At 37.8% G+C, this 19,762-nt stretch overlaps 1 protein-coding gene across 4 annotated transcripts in view; it reads right to left on the reverse strand.

The window, feature by feature from the left end:
• The window catches only part of DCC (DCC netrin 1 receptor), a 1,139,939-nt gene that overhangs the window by 86,912 nt on the left and 1,033,265 nt on the right, over positions 1 to 19,762 (reverse strand). For 3 of the 4 annotated variants that reach the window (XM_058692059.1, XM_058692061.1, XM_058692058.1), the window contains exon 21: positions 15,692 to 15,724. The exons of the other annotated variant lie outside the window; for it this stretch is intronic. In XM_058692059.1, the coding sequence (XP_058548042.1) occupies positions 15,692 to 15,724 (33 nt within the window). The remainder of the gene's footprint in view (positions 1 to 15,691; positions 15,725 to 19,762) is intronic. 4 annotated transcript variants of the gene reach the window in all.

Genomic DNA, 19,762 nt, shown 5'->3' on the forward strand with positions numbered 1-19,762 from the left:
CAAAGGAAATAGTCCAGTTTGTAACCATGCTGAGCAATGGGGCCAGTAAAGGTGACAGTTCAGAAAACACATAGCAGAAGTGGACAAATAAGGCTAGGGGAACTCTTCAAACATGAGGGATACTTAGGTCCTATTCCTACTCCTACTCCTATGCCTATTCCTATTCCCATTCCATGTCTTCCTTTCCTTTCCTGCCCCATGGTCTCGCACCCCTCTCCCCAAGAAAGAAATAATTGGCATCAGCAGGCAAGAGTGAATGGGGTTTGCAGGGATCTGCATACAAGCTAGCATGCTGATCTTCAGTGGACAGTATAGACAGTAGATACTTGGTGTGTCGAAAAATAGGAAAGCCAGAGAACTACTGTGTTAGAACGCAGAGAAAGAGCAAAAGCCTCACCAATTTCTCTCTCTCTCTCTCTCTCTCTCTCTCTCCCCCATCGTGCACTATTCTGCATAATGGTTCCCTAACTGTCCCTTGAATGTGGCTTGCAATCCTCATTCTTTGAGCAGCTTCTTGGCATCCTGATATTCCCATTCTAGGATTTCTCTAAATAAAGGTTCAAGTAATCTTTCCCTCTGCAATCATTTGTGTCAAATCAAGTTCTACTCATATATTAAAAGTTCAATCTTGGGTTTAAGGAGTCTTTTCTGCTACTATAGATAGTGATTTCTGATATAAAACCCTATCATATGATATACATACAAGATGAAACCACTTTTTTAAATGTTTCTTTCTTATCTTTTTTTTTTTTTTGAGGGGGGGGTTGGGGCAGAGAGAGAGGGAAACACAGAATCCGAGGCAGGCTCCAGGCTCTGAGCTGTCAGCACAGAGCCTGGTGCAGGGCTCAAACTTGCAAACCGTGAGATCATAGCCTGAGCTGAAGCGGATGCTTAACAGACTGAGCCACTCAGGCACCCCACAAGATGGTACCACTTGATTTCACGTTTCATATTTTTCATGTTGGGCTGGGAGTATTTACATACCCTTCCTAACTATATTTCATGCTTCTTAAAAACTGAGTCATGGAACTGTATTCCTTTCTTATGGTTCACCACACCCAGCACAGTGCTAGGAACATAGTTACCAGCAAGCTGTCAAAAGTGAGTCCAGTCCTTTTCATACTGCACGTTTGAAATTTCAAAAACTCATCAACACCCATTAGTTTTTATTTTTCTCCTTTCTATACTCAGAATTACAAGCAGCAGGGGAAATGCAAGAAAAACAAATTTTCTGCTAACAAGAAATGACAGGTAGGGTAGAGATCAAGACAAGTGCACAGGAGGTCAGAATCATCTACAAATGTAACCACCATTTCCTAAATCAGAAAGAATGTGTTGTTTTCCTGTTTGGCTTTAACTTCATAGATGAATATTAAAGATATTTTTGTCTTATTGGAAAAATATTTTCACAATGTTTTCATCTTCCCCAAGATCAGTAACATACACTAATTACCCACAGCCTTGAGTATTATTTGGGTCTCCAAACTATACTTTTGATCAGATGATAAAGTCTTTCTTTCCAGATTATTCTGTGACTGTTTCCCTAAAGATGTGTGTCATAAGTCAGTTCAATAAACACTTTCCAGGCAACTCTAACATGATAGAGAATGGGAGGTGGGGATGAAGAGTGTCAATCAGACCAGTCTTCTGCCATCAAGGAGTTTACAACCTGGCCCAGAGGATGGGAATATAAATAGAAAACTGTAAGAAATGCAGAACAGGGCAAGGGATAAGTTGGGTGTGATGGACATGCAGAAGAACCAAAGCCTAGAAAGGTGGGAATGTCTTCTTGGAAGAAAAGCAGAATTGCAATGGGAGTCTTAAAAGATGAGGACCTACCATGGAAGTTTTTTGTGTGTCTTCTGTCCATGAAACACAGCCAGACCAACACTAAACCATCCTGCACACCTAGAAAACTGATCTGAGGATTAACATAACAATCTGCACAACCTGAACCACAGAATTCAGCAGGTATGTGGCACAGAGAGGTGAACTTAGGGAGTGAGAAGCCATGACGGGCAGGGAGGTGTTTTTGCGTGTAGAGAGAGGACGGAAATGGCGGGGAGAATATGGGAAAAGCACCCCTCCCCAGAAGCAGCTGGGGAGAAGGTGGAAAATTGGAAACAGCTGCAGGGACTGAACTAAAAAGGGAGAAAGGAGAAAGAAGAGGGTTTAAATTCCATTAAGACTATAAACAGGGGGAGTGCAGAGTTTGCAACTCCACAACTCGATAACTGGCGGTGCTCTGGTGGGAAGGGCGAATCCCCAGGAGTAGAGTGGGGTCCAGCAGATTCTCAGGCCACACAGGGAGAGGTGGTTCCACTGCTGGAAGGACATTTGGTAGAGGCTGTGAGGCAGCCTGGGCCAAGCAGACCCCAGAGAATGGCTGCATTCACTGGTGCTGGAACAAGGTCCTTGAGGGTGAAGCCTGGTGCCAGATGTGTGTTGTGATTTTCCATAATCCCTGAAATGCTGTTGCTACACTATCACGAACTTTTTCAGGTGCAGGCTGGCACCTGGCTGCAGTCTCTGGGCATTAGCAGCAGCACAGTGACATGAACTTTCCTGGGTGCAGCCAGCATTCGACCATTGCTTGGTGAGACCCTCCACAGAGGGGTGGAATGGGTCAAAGCCGCAGTCCTTCAGAAGTAAGGAGTCGGGGAAAACAGCTACATCTGAGACAAAGCTCAGGAGAGGGGTACTACCTGGGACTCGGTCGCAGACAGTGTGGAAGTGGGGAGTGGACGAAGGCTGAAGGCAAAGAATGGGTGCACGATTGCTGATCAGGAAGAACAGAGTTCAGATACTAGAGACTGCGTAGCTGGGTGATGCCATTTTCACTGCTCCAGTGTATGTGCATAGGCACCTACAAATGCCACAACAATACACCCCAGTAGGCTAGCAGCGCCATCTAGTGGAGAACAGAGCCATTACACTAAGCCCCGCCGAACTGGGCAAACCTCGCTCTTCTAGAACAGAAGTCTCACTGTCTGCTTTGTCTATGGACTATAAAGCACTTAACATTCTTACTTCTCGGGGAAAACTGAAGTAATTTCAGTTGTATTTCAGTCTGTTAGCAGTTCCAAATATACAATTTTCTTTTTCTTTTTACTTTTTTCTTTTTGATTTCTTTTTCTTGAGTACAGAAAGAGAAAAAATAATTTTTATTTTCAATTATTATTAAAATATTTTTAATTTTTTTACTATATTTTCTACTTTTGTGTAAATTTTTTCAAATTCTATTTTGCTTCCATCATTTTATTTTAGTCTACTTCAGTGTATTCATTTTTTCAAATTTTCAAATGATTTATTTTTTTTTCTTTTTCGTTTCTTTTCTTTTTCTTGAATATAGAAAGAGAAAAAATTCATTTTTATTATTAATTTTTATTAAAATACTTTTCTTTAATTTTTTTCTACTATATTTTTTACTTTCGTGTAATTTTTTTTCAAATTATAGTTTACTTTCATCATTTCATTTTAGTCTACTTCAGTGTATTCATTTTTTCAAATTTTCAAATGATTTCCTTTTTTTTTCTTCTTTCGCCTTTTTTCTCTAATCTGTCAAGCCACTTTCAACACCCAGACCAAAACACACCTAGGATCTAGCATCATTTATTCAATTTTGTGTGTGTGTGTGTGTGTGTGTGTGTTTAATTTTGTAATTTTAACATTTTTAAAATTTTAATTGTTTTTAATTTTAATTGTTTTTAATTTTAACTATTTATACCTCATTAATTCCTTTTGTCCCTTCAAAATAATAAAACAAAGGGATTCACCCCCCAAAAAAGAGCAGGAAGAAACGACAGCCAGGGACTTAACCAACACAGATACAAACAAGATGTCTGAACCAGAATTTAGAATCACAATAATAAGAATACTAGCTGGAGTTGAAAATAGTTTAGAATTGCTCTATGCAGAGATAAAAGAAGTAAAAACTAGTCATAATGAAATAAAAAGTACTATAACTGAGCTGCAATCATGAATGGATGCCGCAGAGGCAAAGATGGATGAGGCAGAACAGAGAATCAGCAACATAGAGGGCAAACTTATGGAGAATAACAAAGCAGAAAAAAAAGAGGGAGATTAAGGCAAAAGAGCATGATCTAAAAATTAGAGAAATCAGTGACTCATTAAAAAAGGAACAACATCAGAATCATAGGGTCCCAGAAGAGGAAGAGAGAGACATAGGGGTAGAAGGATTATGTGAGCAAATCATAGTGGAAAACTTTCCTAAGCTGGGGAAAGACACAGCCATCAAAATCCAAGAAGCACAGAGGACTCCTGTTAGATTCAACAAAAACCAACCATCAACAAGGCGCATCATAGTCAAATTCACAAAATACTCAGGCAAGGAGAGAATCATGAAAGCAGCAAGGGAAAGAAAAGTCCCTAACCTACAAGGGAAGACAAATCAGGTTTGTAGCAGACCTATCCACAGAAACTTGGCAGGGCAGAAAGGAGTGGCAGGAGATATTCAATGTTGAATCAGAAAAATATGCAGGCAAGAATTCTCTACCCAGCAAGGCTGTCATTCAAAATAGAAGGAGAGATAAAAAGTTTCCCAGACAAACAAAAATTAAAGGAGTTTGTGACCACTAAACCAGACCTGCAAGAAATTTTAAGGTGGACTCTCTAAGGGGAGAAAAGATGAAAATATAAATAAATAAATAAATAAATAAATAAATAAATAAATACCAAAAGCAACAAAGATTAGAAAGGACCAGAGAACACCACCAGATACTCCAACTCTACAAGCAACATAATGGCAATAAATTCATATCTTTCAGTACTCACTCTAAACATCAATGGACTCAATGCTCCAATCAAAAGACATAGGGTAACAGAATGGATAAGAAAACAACATCCATCTATATGCTGTTTACAAGAGACCCACTTTAGAGGTAAAGACTCCTTCAGATTGAAAGTAAGGGGATGGGGGCGCCTGGGTGGCGCAGTCGGTTAAGCGTCCGACTTCAGCCAGGTCACGATCTCGTGGTCCGTGAGTTCGAGCCCCGCGTCAGGCTCTGGGCTGATGGCTCGGAGCCTGGAGCCTGTTTCCGATTCTGTGTCTCCCTCTCTCTCTGCCCCTCCCCCGTTCATGCTCTGTCTCTCTCTGTCCCAAAAATAAATAAAAAACGTTGGAAAAAAAAAAAAAAAGAAAGTAAGGGGATGGAAAACCATCTATCATGCTAATGGTCAACAGAAGAAAGCCGGAGTAGCCACACTTATATCAGACAATCTAGACTTTAAAATAAAGACTGTATCAAGAGATGCAAAAGGGCATTATTCCAAAATTAAGGGGTCTATCCACCAAGAAGACCTAACAACTGTAAACATTTATGTGCCAAATGTGGAAGCACCCAAATATATAAATCAATTAATCAGAAACATTAAGAAACTCATCGACAGTAATACCATAATACTAGGAGACTTCAACACCCCACTCACAGGAACGGACAGATAATCTAATAAAAAAATCAACAAGGAAACAATGGCTTTGAATGACACACTGGACCAGATGTACTTAACGGTATATTCAGAACATTTCATCCTAAAGCAGTGGAATATAGATTCTTCTCCAGTGCACATGGAACATTCTCCAGAATAGACCACATACTGGGACACAAATCAGCCCTCAGCAAGTACAAAAAGATTGAGATCATACCATGCATATTTTCGAGACCACAATGCTATGAAACTCAAAATCAACCACAAGAAAAAATTTGGAAAGGTAACAAATACTTGGAGACTGAAGAACATCCTACTAAAGAATGAATGGTCTAACTAAGAAGTTAAAGAGGAAATTAAAAGTATATAGAAGCCAATGAAAATGATAATACCACAACCCAAAACCTCTGGGACGCAGCAAAGGTGGTCGTAAGAGGAAAGTATACAGCAATCCAGGCCTTCCTATAGAAGGAAGAAAGATCTCAGGTACAAAACCTAACCTTATGCCTTAAAGAGCTGGAAAAAGAACAGCAAATAAAACCCCAAAACAGCATAAGACAGGAAATAATAAAGATTAGAGTAGAAATTAATGCTATCGAAACCAAAAAACAAAATAAAACAGTAGAACAGATTAATTAAACCAGAAGCTGGTTCTTTGAAAGAATTAACAAAATTGATAAACAACCAGCCAGTTTGATCAAAAAGAAAAAGGAAAGGACCCAAATAAATAAAACCAAGAAGGAAAGAGGAGAGATCACAACCAACATAGCAGAAATAAAAACAATAATAAGAGAATATTATGAGCAATTGTATGCCAATAAAATGGGCATTCTAGAAGAAATGGACAAATTCCTAGAAACATATACACTACCAAAACTGAAACAGGAAGAAATAAAGAATTTGAACAGACCCATAACCAGTAAGGAAATCAAATTAGTAATCAAAAATCTCCCAAAAAACAAGAGTCCAGTGCCAGATGGCTTTCCAGGGGAATTCTACCAAACATTTAAGGAAGAGTTAGCACCTATTCTCTTGAAGCTGTTCCAAAAAATAGAAATGAAAGGAAAACTTCTGAACTCTTTCTATGAAGCCAGCATTACCTTGATTCCAAAACCAGACAGAGACCCTACTAAAAAGGAGAACTATAGACCAATTTCCCTGATGAACATGGATGCAAAAACCCTCAACAAGATATTAGCCCACCAGATCCAACAATACATTAAAAAAATTATTCACCACGACCAAGTGGGATTTATACCTGGTACACAGGGCTTGTTTAATATCTGCAAAACAATTAAGGCGATTCATCACATCAATAAAAGAAAGGATAAGAACCATATGATACTCTCAATAGATGCAGAGAAAGCATTTGACAACATATAGCATCCTTTCTTGATAAAAACCCTCAAGAAAGTAGGGATAGAAGGATCATACCTCGAAATCATAAAAGCCATATATGAACAACCCAAAGCTAATATCATCCTCATTGAGGAAAAAATGAGAACTTTCCCCCTAAGGTCAGAAACAAGACAGGGACGTCCACTTTCACCACTGTTATTTAACATTGTATTGGAAGTCTTAGCCTCTGCAATCAGACAGCACAAAGAAATAAAAGGCATCCGAATTGTCCAGGAGGATGCCAAACTTTCACTCTTCACAGATGACATGATACTCTATATGGAAAACCCTAAAGATTCCACCAAAAAACTCCTAGAACTGATTCATGAATTCAGCAAAGTTGCAGGATATAAAATCAACGCACAAAAATCGGTTGCATTCCTATACACCAACAATGAAGCAACAGAAAGAGAAATCAAGGAATCAATCCCATTTATAGTTGCTCCAAAAACCATAAAATACCTAGGAAAAAATCTAACAAAAGAGGTGGAAAAATCTATACACTGAAAACTATTGAAAGCTTCTGAAAGAAATTGAAGAAGACACACACAAAACAATGGGAAAAGATTCCATGCTCCTGGATAGGAAGAACAAATATTGTTAAAATGTCAATACTACTGAAAGCAATCTACATATTCAATGCAATCCCTATCAAAATAACACCAGCATTCTTCACAGACCTTGAACAAATAATCCTAAAATTTGTATGCAACCAGAAAAGACCTCGAATAGCCAAAGCAATCTTGAAAAAGAAAACCAAAGCAGGAGGCATCACAATCCCGGACTTCAAACTATACTACAAAGCTGTAATCATCAAGACAGTATGGTACTGGCATAAGAACAGACATTCAGATCAATGGAATGGAATACAAACCCCAAAATGGACCTACAAACGTATGGCCAACTAATCTTTGACAAAGCAGGAAAGAATATCCAATGGAATAAAGACAGTCTCTTCAGCAAGTGGTGCTGGGAAAACTGGACAGCGACATGCAGAAGAATGAAGCTGGACCACTTTCTTACACCATACACAGAAATAAACTCAAAATGGATGAAAGACCTCAATGTAAGACAGGAAGCCATCAAAACCCTGGAGGAGAAAGCAGGCAAAACCTCTTTGATCTTGGCTGCAACAACTTCTTACTCAACACATCTCTGGAGGCAAGGGAAACAAAAGCAAAAATGAACTACTAGGACCTCATCAAAATAAAAAGCTTCTGCACAGCGAAGGAAACAATCAGCAAAACTAAAAGGCAACAGACAATGGGAGAAAATATTTGCAAATGATATAGCAGATAAAGGGTTAGTATTCAAAATATGTAAAGAACTTATCAAACTCAACACCCACAAAACAGATAATCCAGGGAAGAAATGGGCGAAAGACATGATTAGACCCTTCTCCAAAGAAGACATCCAGATGGCAAACTGACACATGAAAAATGCTCAACATCACTCATCATCAGGGAAATACAAATCAAAACCACCATGAGACACGACCTTACACCTGTCAGAATGGCTAACATGAACAACTCAGGCAATGACAGATGTTGGCGAGGATGCAGAGAAAGAGGATCTCTTTTGCATTGTTGGTGGGAATGCAAGCTGGTGCAGCCACTCTGGAAAACAGTATGGAAGTTCCTCAAAAAACTAAAAATAGAACTACCCTAAGACCCAGCAATTGCACTACTAGGTATTTATCCAAGGGATACAGGTGTGCTGTTTTGAAGGGGTACATGCACCCCAATGTTTATAGCAGTGCTATCAAGAATAGCCAAAGTATGGAAAGAACTCAAATGTCCACTGACGGATGAACGGATAAAGATGTGGTATATATATACAATGGAGTATTACTCGACAATCAAAAAGAATGAAACCTTGCCATTTGCAACTATGTGGATGGAACTGGAGGGTATTAGGCTAAGTGAAATTAGTCAGAGAAAGACAAATGTCATATGACTTCACTCATATGAGGACTTTAAGAGACAAAGCAGATGAACATAAGCGAAGGGAAACAAAAATAATATAAAAACAGAGAGGGGGACAAAGCATAAGACATTCATCAATATGGAGAACAAACAGAAGGTTACTGGAGGAGGTGTGGGGGGGATGGGCTAAATGGGTAAGGGTATTAAGGAATCTACTCCTGAAATCATTGTTGCACTATATGCTAACTAATTTGGATGTAAATTTAAAAATAAAATTAAAAAAAATCTTTCAATGGACAATAACTATCAAGTATGAAAAGATACCTAATAAACCTAAATTCCTTTGCTAAAAACAAAAAAAAAGAAAAAGGATGAGGACCTGACTCGCTAGAGAAAGAAGCAAGTCTTGCTAAAGGTAAGACGATGGTACCAGTTAGCAAACAGAGTTGGAAAAATGCACCTTTCCCAGAGTGATTTGTGCATTTTTGCTAATTGGCTGTGGCATATGTGGAGGGATATACTAGTTATGAAGCTAGAAAAGGGCAGCTGGTGTCAGGCAGCCAGAGTCTGGATGTCAAAGAACTGACTTTATTTCATAAGCATCAGTGAGCCATCTGAGTTTTGGGAAGAGAATTGAGGAGGCAGAGTCCAGGACTAACAGAAGTGGGCAAAAAATAAAGCCAGGAGCCTGGTATTTGGCTACTGTCTATAGCAAAGAAGAACTTGTTTAAGAAATCGTTTTGAGGGCTTGTTAACAAACAGGTCTATCTTTTGGGTCTGAGAAACTTAGAATTATGCCATGAATCACATCAATTCTTAAGAGTACTGAGTATGTGTTTTCTTTTGGAGTTACCTACTGAAACATAAAAGCTCTTGAGAGGTTTTTAGGCAGCTACTTGACTGCTTGCTGGGAACATGAGAAGCACCTCAACACTTTATCAAAAGCTCACTACTCATTTCTCACCCCTACTTTTACACCAGAATCATAATTTCTAGAATTGCAAAATTTGGACCTGAGAAAAGCACAGGTGAGAATAGCTCTTTCAAGAGGGTGTAGCAAGCAATTGAATAATAAAGTAGTTGAAACTACACACAATAATAAGGTAAAAAGAGGTTATAATTTTCAATTAAATAGCTCCCATCAAAAGGTGCTAAAGGCTTCAATTTTTTAAACGGCACCCTGACTGCTGTAATCCAAACCCTGCAAAGTCTGGATTACATTAACTAAATTCCAAGCTTGACTAGAGTGCCTTGAAAACCCTACTTCCTTGAAATTGGAAACAATTAATGTTCTGTTTATTCATGATATTAAACCTACTGAGGTGTAAAATGGCAGGTGTAGTGTTAAGTACTTTGCCTGAATACCCTACTGAGGAAAGACAAAGAACTTTCAACTAGGTGAATGTATGGTGATGCCATTTAGGCTTCACTTTTTGGATAACAGAGTAGGAACCAATTAACGCACTGCATTTCCAGAAATGATACAGTGGTTAAGAGCAGAGACTCTAGATTTAGTTAACCTGGGTATATATCTTAGCCTAACGACTTGTTTTCTGGCAAGTTTTAGCATCTCGGTGTCTCATTTTCTACATCTGGAATGTTATGAGGATAAAATATGATAGTACATGGACAGTGCACAGATACCTACTGGTATCAATCATTCTTCTAAATGTGAATTTAGAAGAATGTGAAGTGGTACACTGTGTGAAGATGCTATGCTTGGGTATTTTATCCCAATACCAATCTTTAAGTTCAATCATCTGAAATCATGAAAGAAAATAAAAGATAATTTGGGCTAAAGTCATCATTTCGCAGGTGAGGATGCTGAAAGATGTCAGTCACATGCCCAAAGTCACACAGGAGGTCACAGTGGCAAGATGGCACTAGAATTTGAGGTATCTGATCCCATTCTTGGAGCACACACTAAGTGCTGATGGGAAAGCCAGAGCTTTATCTGCCATTACCACAATTCAGAGGAGAATAATTCTCCCTCCCGGTGGGAGGGCAGTACTCAGCACCTGGATCTATAAACTGGCCTATGAATTTCCGCCTCCTTTGTAGATGTGGTGTTTTAGATCACCTCTCTGCAGGCTACGGAGAGTGAAAAGACAGTTGAGAGTGCTCAAAGCAAGCATTTTCTTCCTGATTCATCTCAGCAATGACACAGATCATTTCATGAAGAGTCCTACTCTCTTTAATGTACTGTGACATGGCCCTAGCACCTCAAAATGCCCCAATGGGCAGACAGGGAAACACATATGACATTGTAAGCATTTGTAGTCATGCTAAGAATGATCACTTTTTACACATAGACACCTCAAGGTGGAGAACAATATTTGGGGGTTAAACAAATATGAGGATGTAAAAACAACCCTTTAAGATTAGAAGTTTGATCTGATAATCGCTTCTGAGAATTGGTCATATTTTATAGTTACAGCTACCCTCCATTGCAACCCCAAGCAGAGGCTTTTATAAATGTTTCCAGGAGAAGCTCTAAATGGTTTAAGCTCATTATAGAAGATCAAAGAGCCAAATTTTTCATACACAGAGCAATAGCCTATAGTGGACAGGCTACACTCTGGGAGACAGAGAGAAATGTGTTGGGGTCCAATACTGCCCACAACTGCCTTCTGCCTCCTCCTCTGAAAAACTGGGGAGCTAATCTGTGGGAGTGGAAGAACAGCTTTCTTTTTGAAAGTGGATGCTGTGAAGTTCATTGTGCCCCCCACCCCTGTGACCCAGATTCATATGCTGAATTCCTAACATCCAACGTTAACCTTTATGGAAGCAACTAAGGCTAAATGAGGTCACAAGGGTAGGGCGTTGTTGTTCTGTTGGGAAGAGACAGGAGAGAGCTGGCCCTCCCTCTGCCCTGAGAGGACATGGCAAGCAGGCACCTGTCTGCAAGCCAGGAAGAGAGCTCTCACCAGAAACCAAACTGCCGGACCTTGATCTGGGACTTCCAACCTCCAGAACTGTGTGAAACAGATTTGTGTTGTTTAATCCACCCAGTCTGTTGCATTTGGTATTAGCAGCCTGAGCTGACTAAGACAGTGGAATTAGTACCATCCCTGTGTTTCCGGAGATAAAGGACTGTCAGTATCACATAGTTAGTGCTGTGACATCCCACTAACAAGATGACCCCAGACTGAAAGCTGGTTTATGCTTTGTTCTTTGTGGACTATTCACAGAGATGGGGATAGGGAGGCTGATATTGGCAAGATATCCATACACAAACTTTAGATACAGCAACCTTATTGACATATGTTGAACACATGGTGTGGGGTTGTGAATATATACATATGCAGGATGAACATACTCTGTGGTTAAGAACAGGGTTTGAATCATGGCCTTGCTACTTACTAGCTGTGTGTCTATGGGCGAGCACTTAAGCTCTGAGATTCAGCTTCTTGCTAAAGTGGGAACAATAGTTGTATCTCACAGTATTGCAGGGAGGGTTAAATGAAAATTCTCAGAACAGTGACTGGTGGTAGAGCCTCACGAGAGTTCGTTTTACCCTCACAATGGTCCATATACACACAAACACATTCACAGGGTTCTTACAAAAATATGAAATATAAAAAAAGGAAAAAATAAATCACAGCATTTCTATGCCCTCTGCACTCACTTCACATAGCCCATAGAATTTCCCTATCCTACCTGACCTTCCTAAATATTAAACTCTGTGGTTAATCTGTAAAATCTCATGATTACCTTCAAACTTATTGGCCACTTGTGCTTGGAAGAGACTAGAGGAAAAAATTAGGATGTGTAATAAGAGATAAGGGGCTGCAAAAACGGGGAATTACAGAGTAGGCTTAGATTAGAGGGATAAGAAAATGCTAGATATAATCATTTTATAACTACATGAGCTAAAAAAAAGAGTTCCATGTAAATTGTAAATTGAAATTTAATTTTCAAACTACTGCTATTACTCAGAAGAAAATATTTTCCTCAAATCACAGCTGATTCAAATAAATAACTGAATTTTTGTTTTCACATTTATGCACTGCAAGGCGTACATTAGACTCCAAGAAAAAGTAACTGTGACAGAAGTCTGCAAAGATACTTTATTAAACTAAATCAAAACTTTTCTTACTCTCTCTCTCATAAGTCAAATTTGACCCCATGCTTTTCCATTTAGGATTCATGTTTGTAAGGTTAACTCTGACCCAAGGTGTTGAATTTCCTCTCAACAGAAATTCAGCTCCTGCCATAGATGTTACTGTGGCATCACTTCACCATGGGAAGGAACAAGTGGGTCTGACAGTGGGCACAATAAAACATATTAAACTGATGTGCTTTGTGCTGAGAGTGGGAAGATTCAGAACAGCTTTCTCCTCTTACTTTCATCAATCTTTGAAGAATCTTCAACCTTGGTTATTTTTCTTCTATGTGGTCATGGACTCAGAAGACTAATTTTGTTTACAAAGAAATTTTGATGGCCAGTAAATTTCATATGCTTTCTTTGTAAGAATTTAAAGACCTTATTTATAACCACTAAATCATATGCTGTCAGTTCCTCTCAATTTTACAAGTGATTTGAGTTTGATGTAAAATTTAGAACAGTCTGAACAACTCTATACCAGCTGTGATTGAATAAGGCATCAAGTAGCATAATATGTGGCAGAATCTTTCTAAGTAGCATTAGATGAAGAAAAAGAACAAGTGCCCAAATATGTTAATAGACTCAACCACTGGCAATAATTCTTGGGAATTCCTTTTTTCCCCTGATAATGGATTTGATTTCATTATTGATATGACAATCTGAGAAAAATCCATGGAAAGTATGTAGTCAGAGACACTGGGGAATCATTTATTCTGTTTTCTTTTATAAAAGGACCAGTTTACAAAATATTTTTTGGTAGCTTACAATAATATTAAACAGGGGCGCCTGGGTGGCTCAGTTGGTTAAGCGTCCGACTTCGGCTCAGGTCATGATCTCGCGATCCATGAGCTCAAGCCCCACGTCGGGCTCTGTGCTGACAGCTCAGAGCTTGGAGCCTGTTTCAGATTCTGTGTCTCCCTCTCTCTCTAACCATCCCCATTCATGCTATGTCTCTCTCTGTCTCAAAAACAAATAAACGTTAAAAAAATTAAAAAAATAATATTAAACAAAGCAGTTAAGTGAAAAATAACAGCAAAATCCATTTATTAGAAAACTTAGGCATGTCATCACCTAAGTTTCTAACAATGTAAGTTTTCATCTGGTTCACTTACTTAAAAATTTTTTGGAAGGCGCCTGGGTGGCTCAGCTGGTTAAGCGTCCAACTTCGGCTTAGGTCATATCTCATGGCTAGGCTCGTGAGTTTGAGCACCGCATCAGGCTCTGTGCTGACAGCTCAGAGCCTGAAGCCTGCTTTGGATTCTGTATCTCCCTCTCTCTCTGCTCCTCCCCCACTTGTTCTCTCTCTCTCTCAAATATAAACATTAAAATTTTTTTTTAAATTTTGGTGTGTTTTCTCTCTATTTTTCTAAATATAATTTCAAAAATTAGGAACTATCTGCCTATTTATTTTATAAAACCGCTTCTGTTAATCAATTATTCCAGCTTTGGATCTGGCCAGCACTAATATTTAATTTACCTGAGTAAATGTATGCTAACTGATCAGTGTTCATCATTAGTAGTTTACAAATATTACCATTTAGTAGATATTGACCTTTCAAAAATATTTTAAGTGGAAATAAGCAGAAGTAAGTTTAGGTGATTAATGGAAATGTTAACTCTGGGTAGACATTTTTATATATTGCTTCATTTTTATTCCTCCATGTGTGTAATGTCCAGAGCCATGTTCTCTGAAGCAGAGGCATGGTGGGAAGACTCAGAAGAGAGAAACCTGAAGACCGAATCATGAAATAAAATACTACTATGTGGACAATCTTGTGTTAGTGTTAACATTCAGATGCTCAATACGCAAACATTAAAAAGCATTCTTGTCGAAAGAATGTTTTCTTCCAATCTTACGAGATGGTGCCTTCTGAGACATGATGCCTGCATGCAGGTTCTGCTGACAGTAGACATCCAAAGCAAGACACAGAATATACAAACTGTAGACTCTAAGCCAGCAAATACTAACATCACTGACAACCAGTTGCAAAAACTTCTAAACTCCCCCTTTCTTTAAAGAATATAACATGCTAAAGAAAATACAACACATAAACTATTCTTGTTCTCCTCTAGAATTCTACTAATTACCTTGGGGGTAAAAATGGAAGCCTAATTTATCGGTCTGAAAATCATGGTAATAGCAAATTCATATCTACCTGGGAATTGATGGATAACTCTTATTTATCTCCATTTTCCTTTGTGTAAAAACCATGCCTGTTTCTCTACATGAATCAGCTTTTAGCAAAAGAATGGAAGGAGAATAAAATACTCTGAATCAAACCAGCATCTGATTCATGGAATGAAAGCTTTCTGACTTCAAAAAGAACAATAGTAATGCTCTAAGAAAGTTGTCCTAACTTTGTTTTTATTTATTAAATGAAGCTTACCGTAGAGAAAAAAGCTCACATGATTTATGTTTTTTCTCTGTAGAGCTACAGAACTTTAATCCATAGCTCATGAAAGGGTGTAAGAGCAGCTTGAAAATTATGCTGAGCTTAATTATACTTAATGTGAATTATTCAGAAGTGCAGACAGAGACTAAAAATTTATTTCATACAAAGAAGCTTGACATTTTAATTGGTCCTTCAGAATAGAGACAAAACAATTTCCTCTCAAGAAAATTTACATCTTCCCCAACAGACCTGCAGCTTCAGCCAAACAGAACTTCATTAACAAGATTAATTATCACGCCAGTGTCTGCTTCATCAGGTGTATGGCCCAGGTGATAAAAGGAATACAAAATAATGACTGACATTCCTAACAGATAGAATTGATTCAAGGAGAGAAAGGATGACAGATTGAGCCACCATACCTTGGTCATTAGCCATTTTGTCAGGGTGTTCTACTGCGGGGGAGAAAGAAATATTATTAGACATTGACATTTCCTAGCAAGAAAGCTGACACTTCAAATCAACAGTTTTGTTAGCAAGTTTTCGTATCAAGGCCAAAGCCCTGTTGAAATAAAGTTGATAAGGAACCATGGTTGATGTGATTATTTCTATTAAATAGTAGAGGAAAAAAAATGAAAACACTGGTTTTGCTAGGCGTGTTCTTAAAAATATGTGATTTGTTTTATTCCTCTACACCTCAACTCAAGAATGATTATCATGTGAGCTTAATTAAAATACAATACATACAAAAAATGCATGCAATTACCAAATACTTATCACCCATATGTTTTAAATAAGCTAAAGAAGCTATTTTTTGTCTTCAATTTTTTTTTCAACAAGAGAACTTAACTAATTTCCACATGGATGGAGTAAAATAACAGAATATAATAAATATGTTTTAATCTAAATGATTTGATAAGTTTTTAGACCTTGTGGAGAAAACTCCTACTGCTCACAACTTCTGGCACATTATGAATACCGTTCTTGAAAATGATTTTTTTTCAATTTAAAAATATCCCTAAATTTTTTAAGGTGGCTTCTTTTCTATTAATAAAAGATAACTGTGTAGGAGGTAAGTCCATGGTATCATTACTTTAATAAAATTGTGATGTGACATTTTGACCAATGTCGATCATTGTCAGTCTCCATCAATTAGAATTATTTCCCCTATCCTGGAGTTTCCTTGAGCTTCCAGTCTTCTGGGTTTATTGAGCTCAACTGTACTAAAACTTGACATGTAGGCTACTACCCTTGCTGTTTGCTTCTTTATATGTCTCAGTTAAACTCACACAGAGAGAAATACGATAGCGTTCCTAGGGCAGCAACCTATAACCCAAGCACCCTAGTTCTCACATTCTGGGTAGCTAGCAGTCTCCAGCAATTCCATCATCGTTGCTTGAAAAATAACTTAAAGCAAATATCTTAGAAGTGGTGGCCCTTCCTTTCCTGACTGAAGGTACACAAATCATTGACCAAAAGAATATATAGAATGGAAATACTTAAAAGCACCTTTCAGATGAATAGGGTTTATGAATGTCACATCATAGAAGGACAAATTCCTAAACTTAGTTACAAATTTCTATCACTTTTAAAATAATTTCCTTTCTTTTATTTAAAATTAATATGTAGACAAATTCTATGAAAAAAGGATAGACCGAGAAACATATCTTAATCTGTAATAGACTTTGAACGCTGAATGACTCTTTGGAAAATGTATACACACAAGAGTGCTTACTATATTAAGATTCTACCAGCTTTAAATAAATTTTATAAATGTCATTGTAGCTCCTCAAGATTTAACAAACATTTTTTTTTTAATTCACCAGGTTGTCTAACCTAATCTTTCCTAGTCTAATCATCACAACTTAATTTTTTTCTTAATTTTCTCTCCCATTTCCCATTAAAGACTAATAACCTCTAAGGATACATTTTATTATAGTATTAGGAGACTGTTGATGAAAAGTGCTTTCGATAGGCAACTGCATTATCTAGTTTATAGACAGGGATAGGATTTTTACCGAGATCCTAATGTAGTTTTTGAGACACGACACTATGTTGTAGGAAGTGCCACACCAGGTCTCTGGTAAGAATGAGGAGGGATGTGTCAGGATCGTATGTGACCACGCAATCCAGAAAGGGTGAAAGTTTGGCATCCAGAACAGGACACACTTGAGACACTACCCTAGTCAGCATCTCATATTTAGGGGACATATGTTTGGGATAACATCAATAAAAGGGAAAAAAACCAATTTCATCTCATTTTCTTCATTTCTCCCCTTTCTTACAAATGTATTATCTAGTTTAAGGAAATTTTTATCAAGTGACAAGTAAATATATGTTATGGGCAACAATGTCATCCTATTCTTATCTTCTGGATTTGTTTTACTTTTAGTAATTTGGATTGGATATAACTTGAGAAATTTGAATGTCTCAAGAAAAATTATCAACTAGAGTATTTCCCAACAGTGATAAAACATATCCTAATAGTTACCTTTTATTAAAGACAAATAATGGCTTAAAAGTGTCATAATTTGTGTCTTGACTTTTTATTTGCCCCTGTCACTTGTCAAGAAAACCATGTATTTCGTCAAAAATAATTTGTAGACTAAAACTTTTTTGTATTCTGGTATGGAACTTTCAGTTCTATATCCTTAGATGGGAAAGATGCTCACTTCAGTATGATGATTAGGGATGCCCAGAGAATAGACCATACTTTAGTGCTGTTTCATTGCCAAAGACTCTGCTTTTTTGTGTGTAGGTGACTCCACCTCTTCACAGAATCCCACTTTGGTCTGTTTTGGAAGAAGCATCCTGTCTTCCTATTTCTTGACAGGCCAACATGGAGAAGCTTAGTTTACTGGAGAGGACAACACATGTGATAGACAGAGATTGACATGCATCTTGTACCTCTTCCAAGGGTTTAACAGGGTATGGGTACCCTAATGGAGAGTATTTGGGGAAGCAAGGGGTATAACTGCAGAGTCCTATGTGGTTAGAGAATCAAGTTCAAGGTTCTTTTAATTAACATTCCAAAGAAACAGTCAGATGTACCACATACATGCATGTACACAAGGGTATTATAATTTAATCCCTTTTTAATTATAAATGCCATTTTCATTAACCAGTGATTACTGATTGAGTTTCCTATACCTCTCTTGCTGGTGGCTAAAACCAAAGACAAAACTCTAGTCTCTCATAGGAAATGCTACTCTCATTGCAAAGACTGTGTATGAAAGAATGAAGTTTGTAGACACCTGCCTGGGGCATGATTTGCAATGAAACACTTGCCTGTTACCCAGTAGACTACTGAGAGCTTTCTCAGCTTCAGGACAACATGTGAGCCTTTCTTGCTGTCAAACAAAGTTACATTCTGATGAACAGAGACCTTATGTTTTGAAGCAGCTTTGGAAACTAAAAATCTTAAATCAGAGAGCAGAAGCATGATTTGATGTCTTTAGGATAGATTTGGTTCATTGTGGCTTTAAATCTCTTATGAGTAATTTATTCAATGTAGAATATTTGTCATTGTAACATGTAGGATACATGCATGTACAATGTCAATTATTGATAAAGATAGGCAAGATCCATATTTCTAAATAATTTAGAATGCAATCAAGATACCTAAACCTTAGTTTACTATGTGACCAAGATTTGTTTTAAAATTGAATTGACTATTAATTGAGCATGACCTGTTGAGGACAGACAATATTAAACATTCAAATCAAGATATTAGAAATAATGCTTGTGGACAATTATAACAAATTCCTGAATCTGTTCTCAGTTCTGAACATCATTTCATAGATGAATTTAAGGCACTTAAGGTAAATGGTACCAAATGAGATACAGAGTTCATTAAATAATCTACAGGACGGTTATCAGCGTGGGTCTGTAAATCCTGTGATCACTCATCACTCTGCTGTTTAATACACTTGGATGCCTTAAATCATCTTAAAGCCTCCCTGAGATCTCTAGTTGGCACACGATGTGAGCATGAAATTAATTTGGCACTTGTCTATAGATAAAGACGAAGCATTTGTGAAACAGTATCTAGTTACATTTCATGCTCCCACAAAATGAAGAACCAGTTTCCTTTCAGTTGCTCATTTGGAGTGAAACCTGATTTAGACATGAAGTCCTAAAAACCCAGAGAGATGAAGATTAACTCATTTCCTCCTGCCTCCCTCCCTCCCCAACTTCTCCTCTGTCGCTAAGAACTGTCACTAAGGCTTAGTCTGAATGCTTGTTTGTGTATTCTTGGCAAACTTTCAGATTTAGCTGTTACCAAGTCCAGCTTTGAAAGGCTAGCTCCTTCACCAGAATTCAAAAGTCTACTATTTATTAGGGTACCTTTCTTAGGGGAGCTGAATGACTATACAATTATTCTAAGACTCTTCTTTCAAGATGTCAACCAACTGAGTGAAAATGTCAACCATCCTCGTGTTTCTAATTTTTCAGTTGTTTTCCATCATGTATTACCAAGTTTTCAGCCAGAT

This window comes from Neofelis nebulosa, chromosome 11 (genome assembly GCF_028018385.1).
Source record: "Neofelis nebulosa isolate mNeoNeb1 chromosome 11, mNeoNeb1.pri, whole genome shotgun sequence".
Classification (NCBI taxonomy): domain Eukaryota; kingdom Metazoa; phylum Chordata; class Mammalia; order Carnivora; family Felidae; genus Neofelis; species Neofelis nebulosa.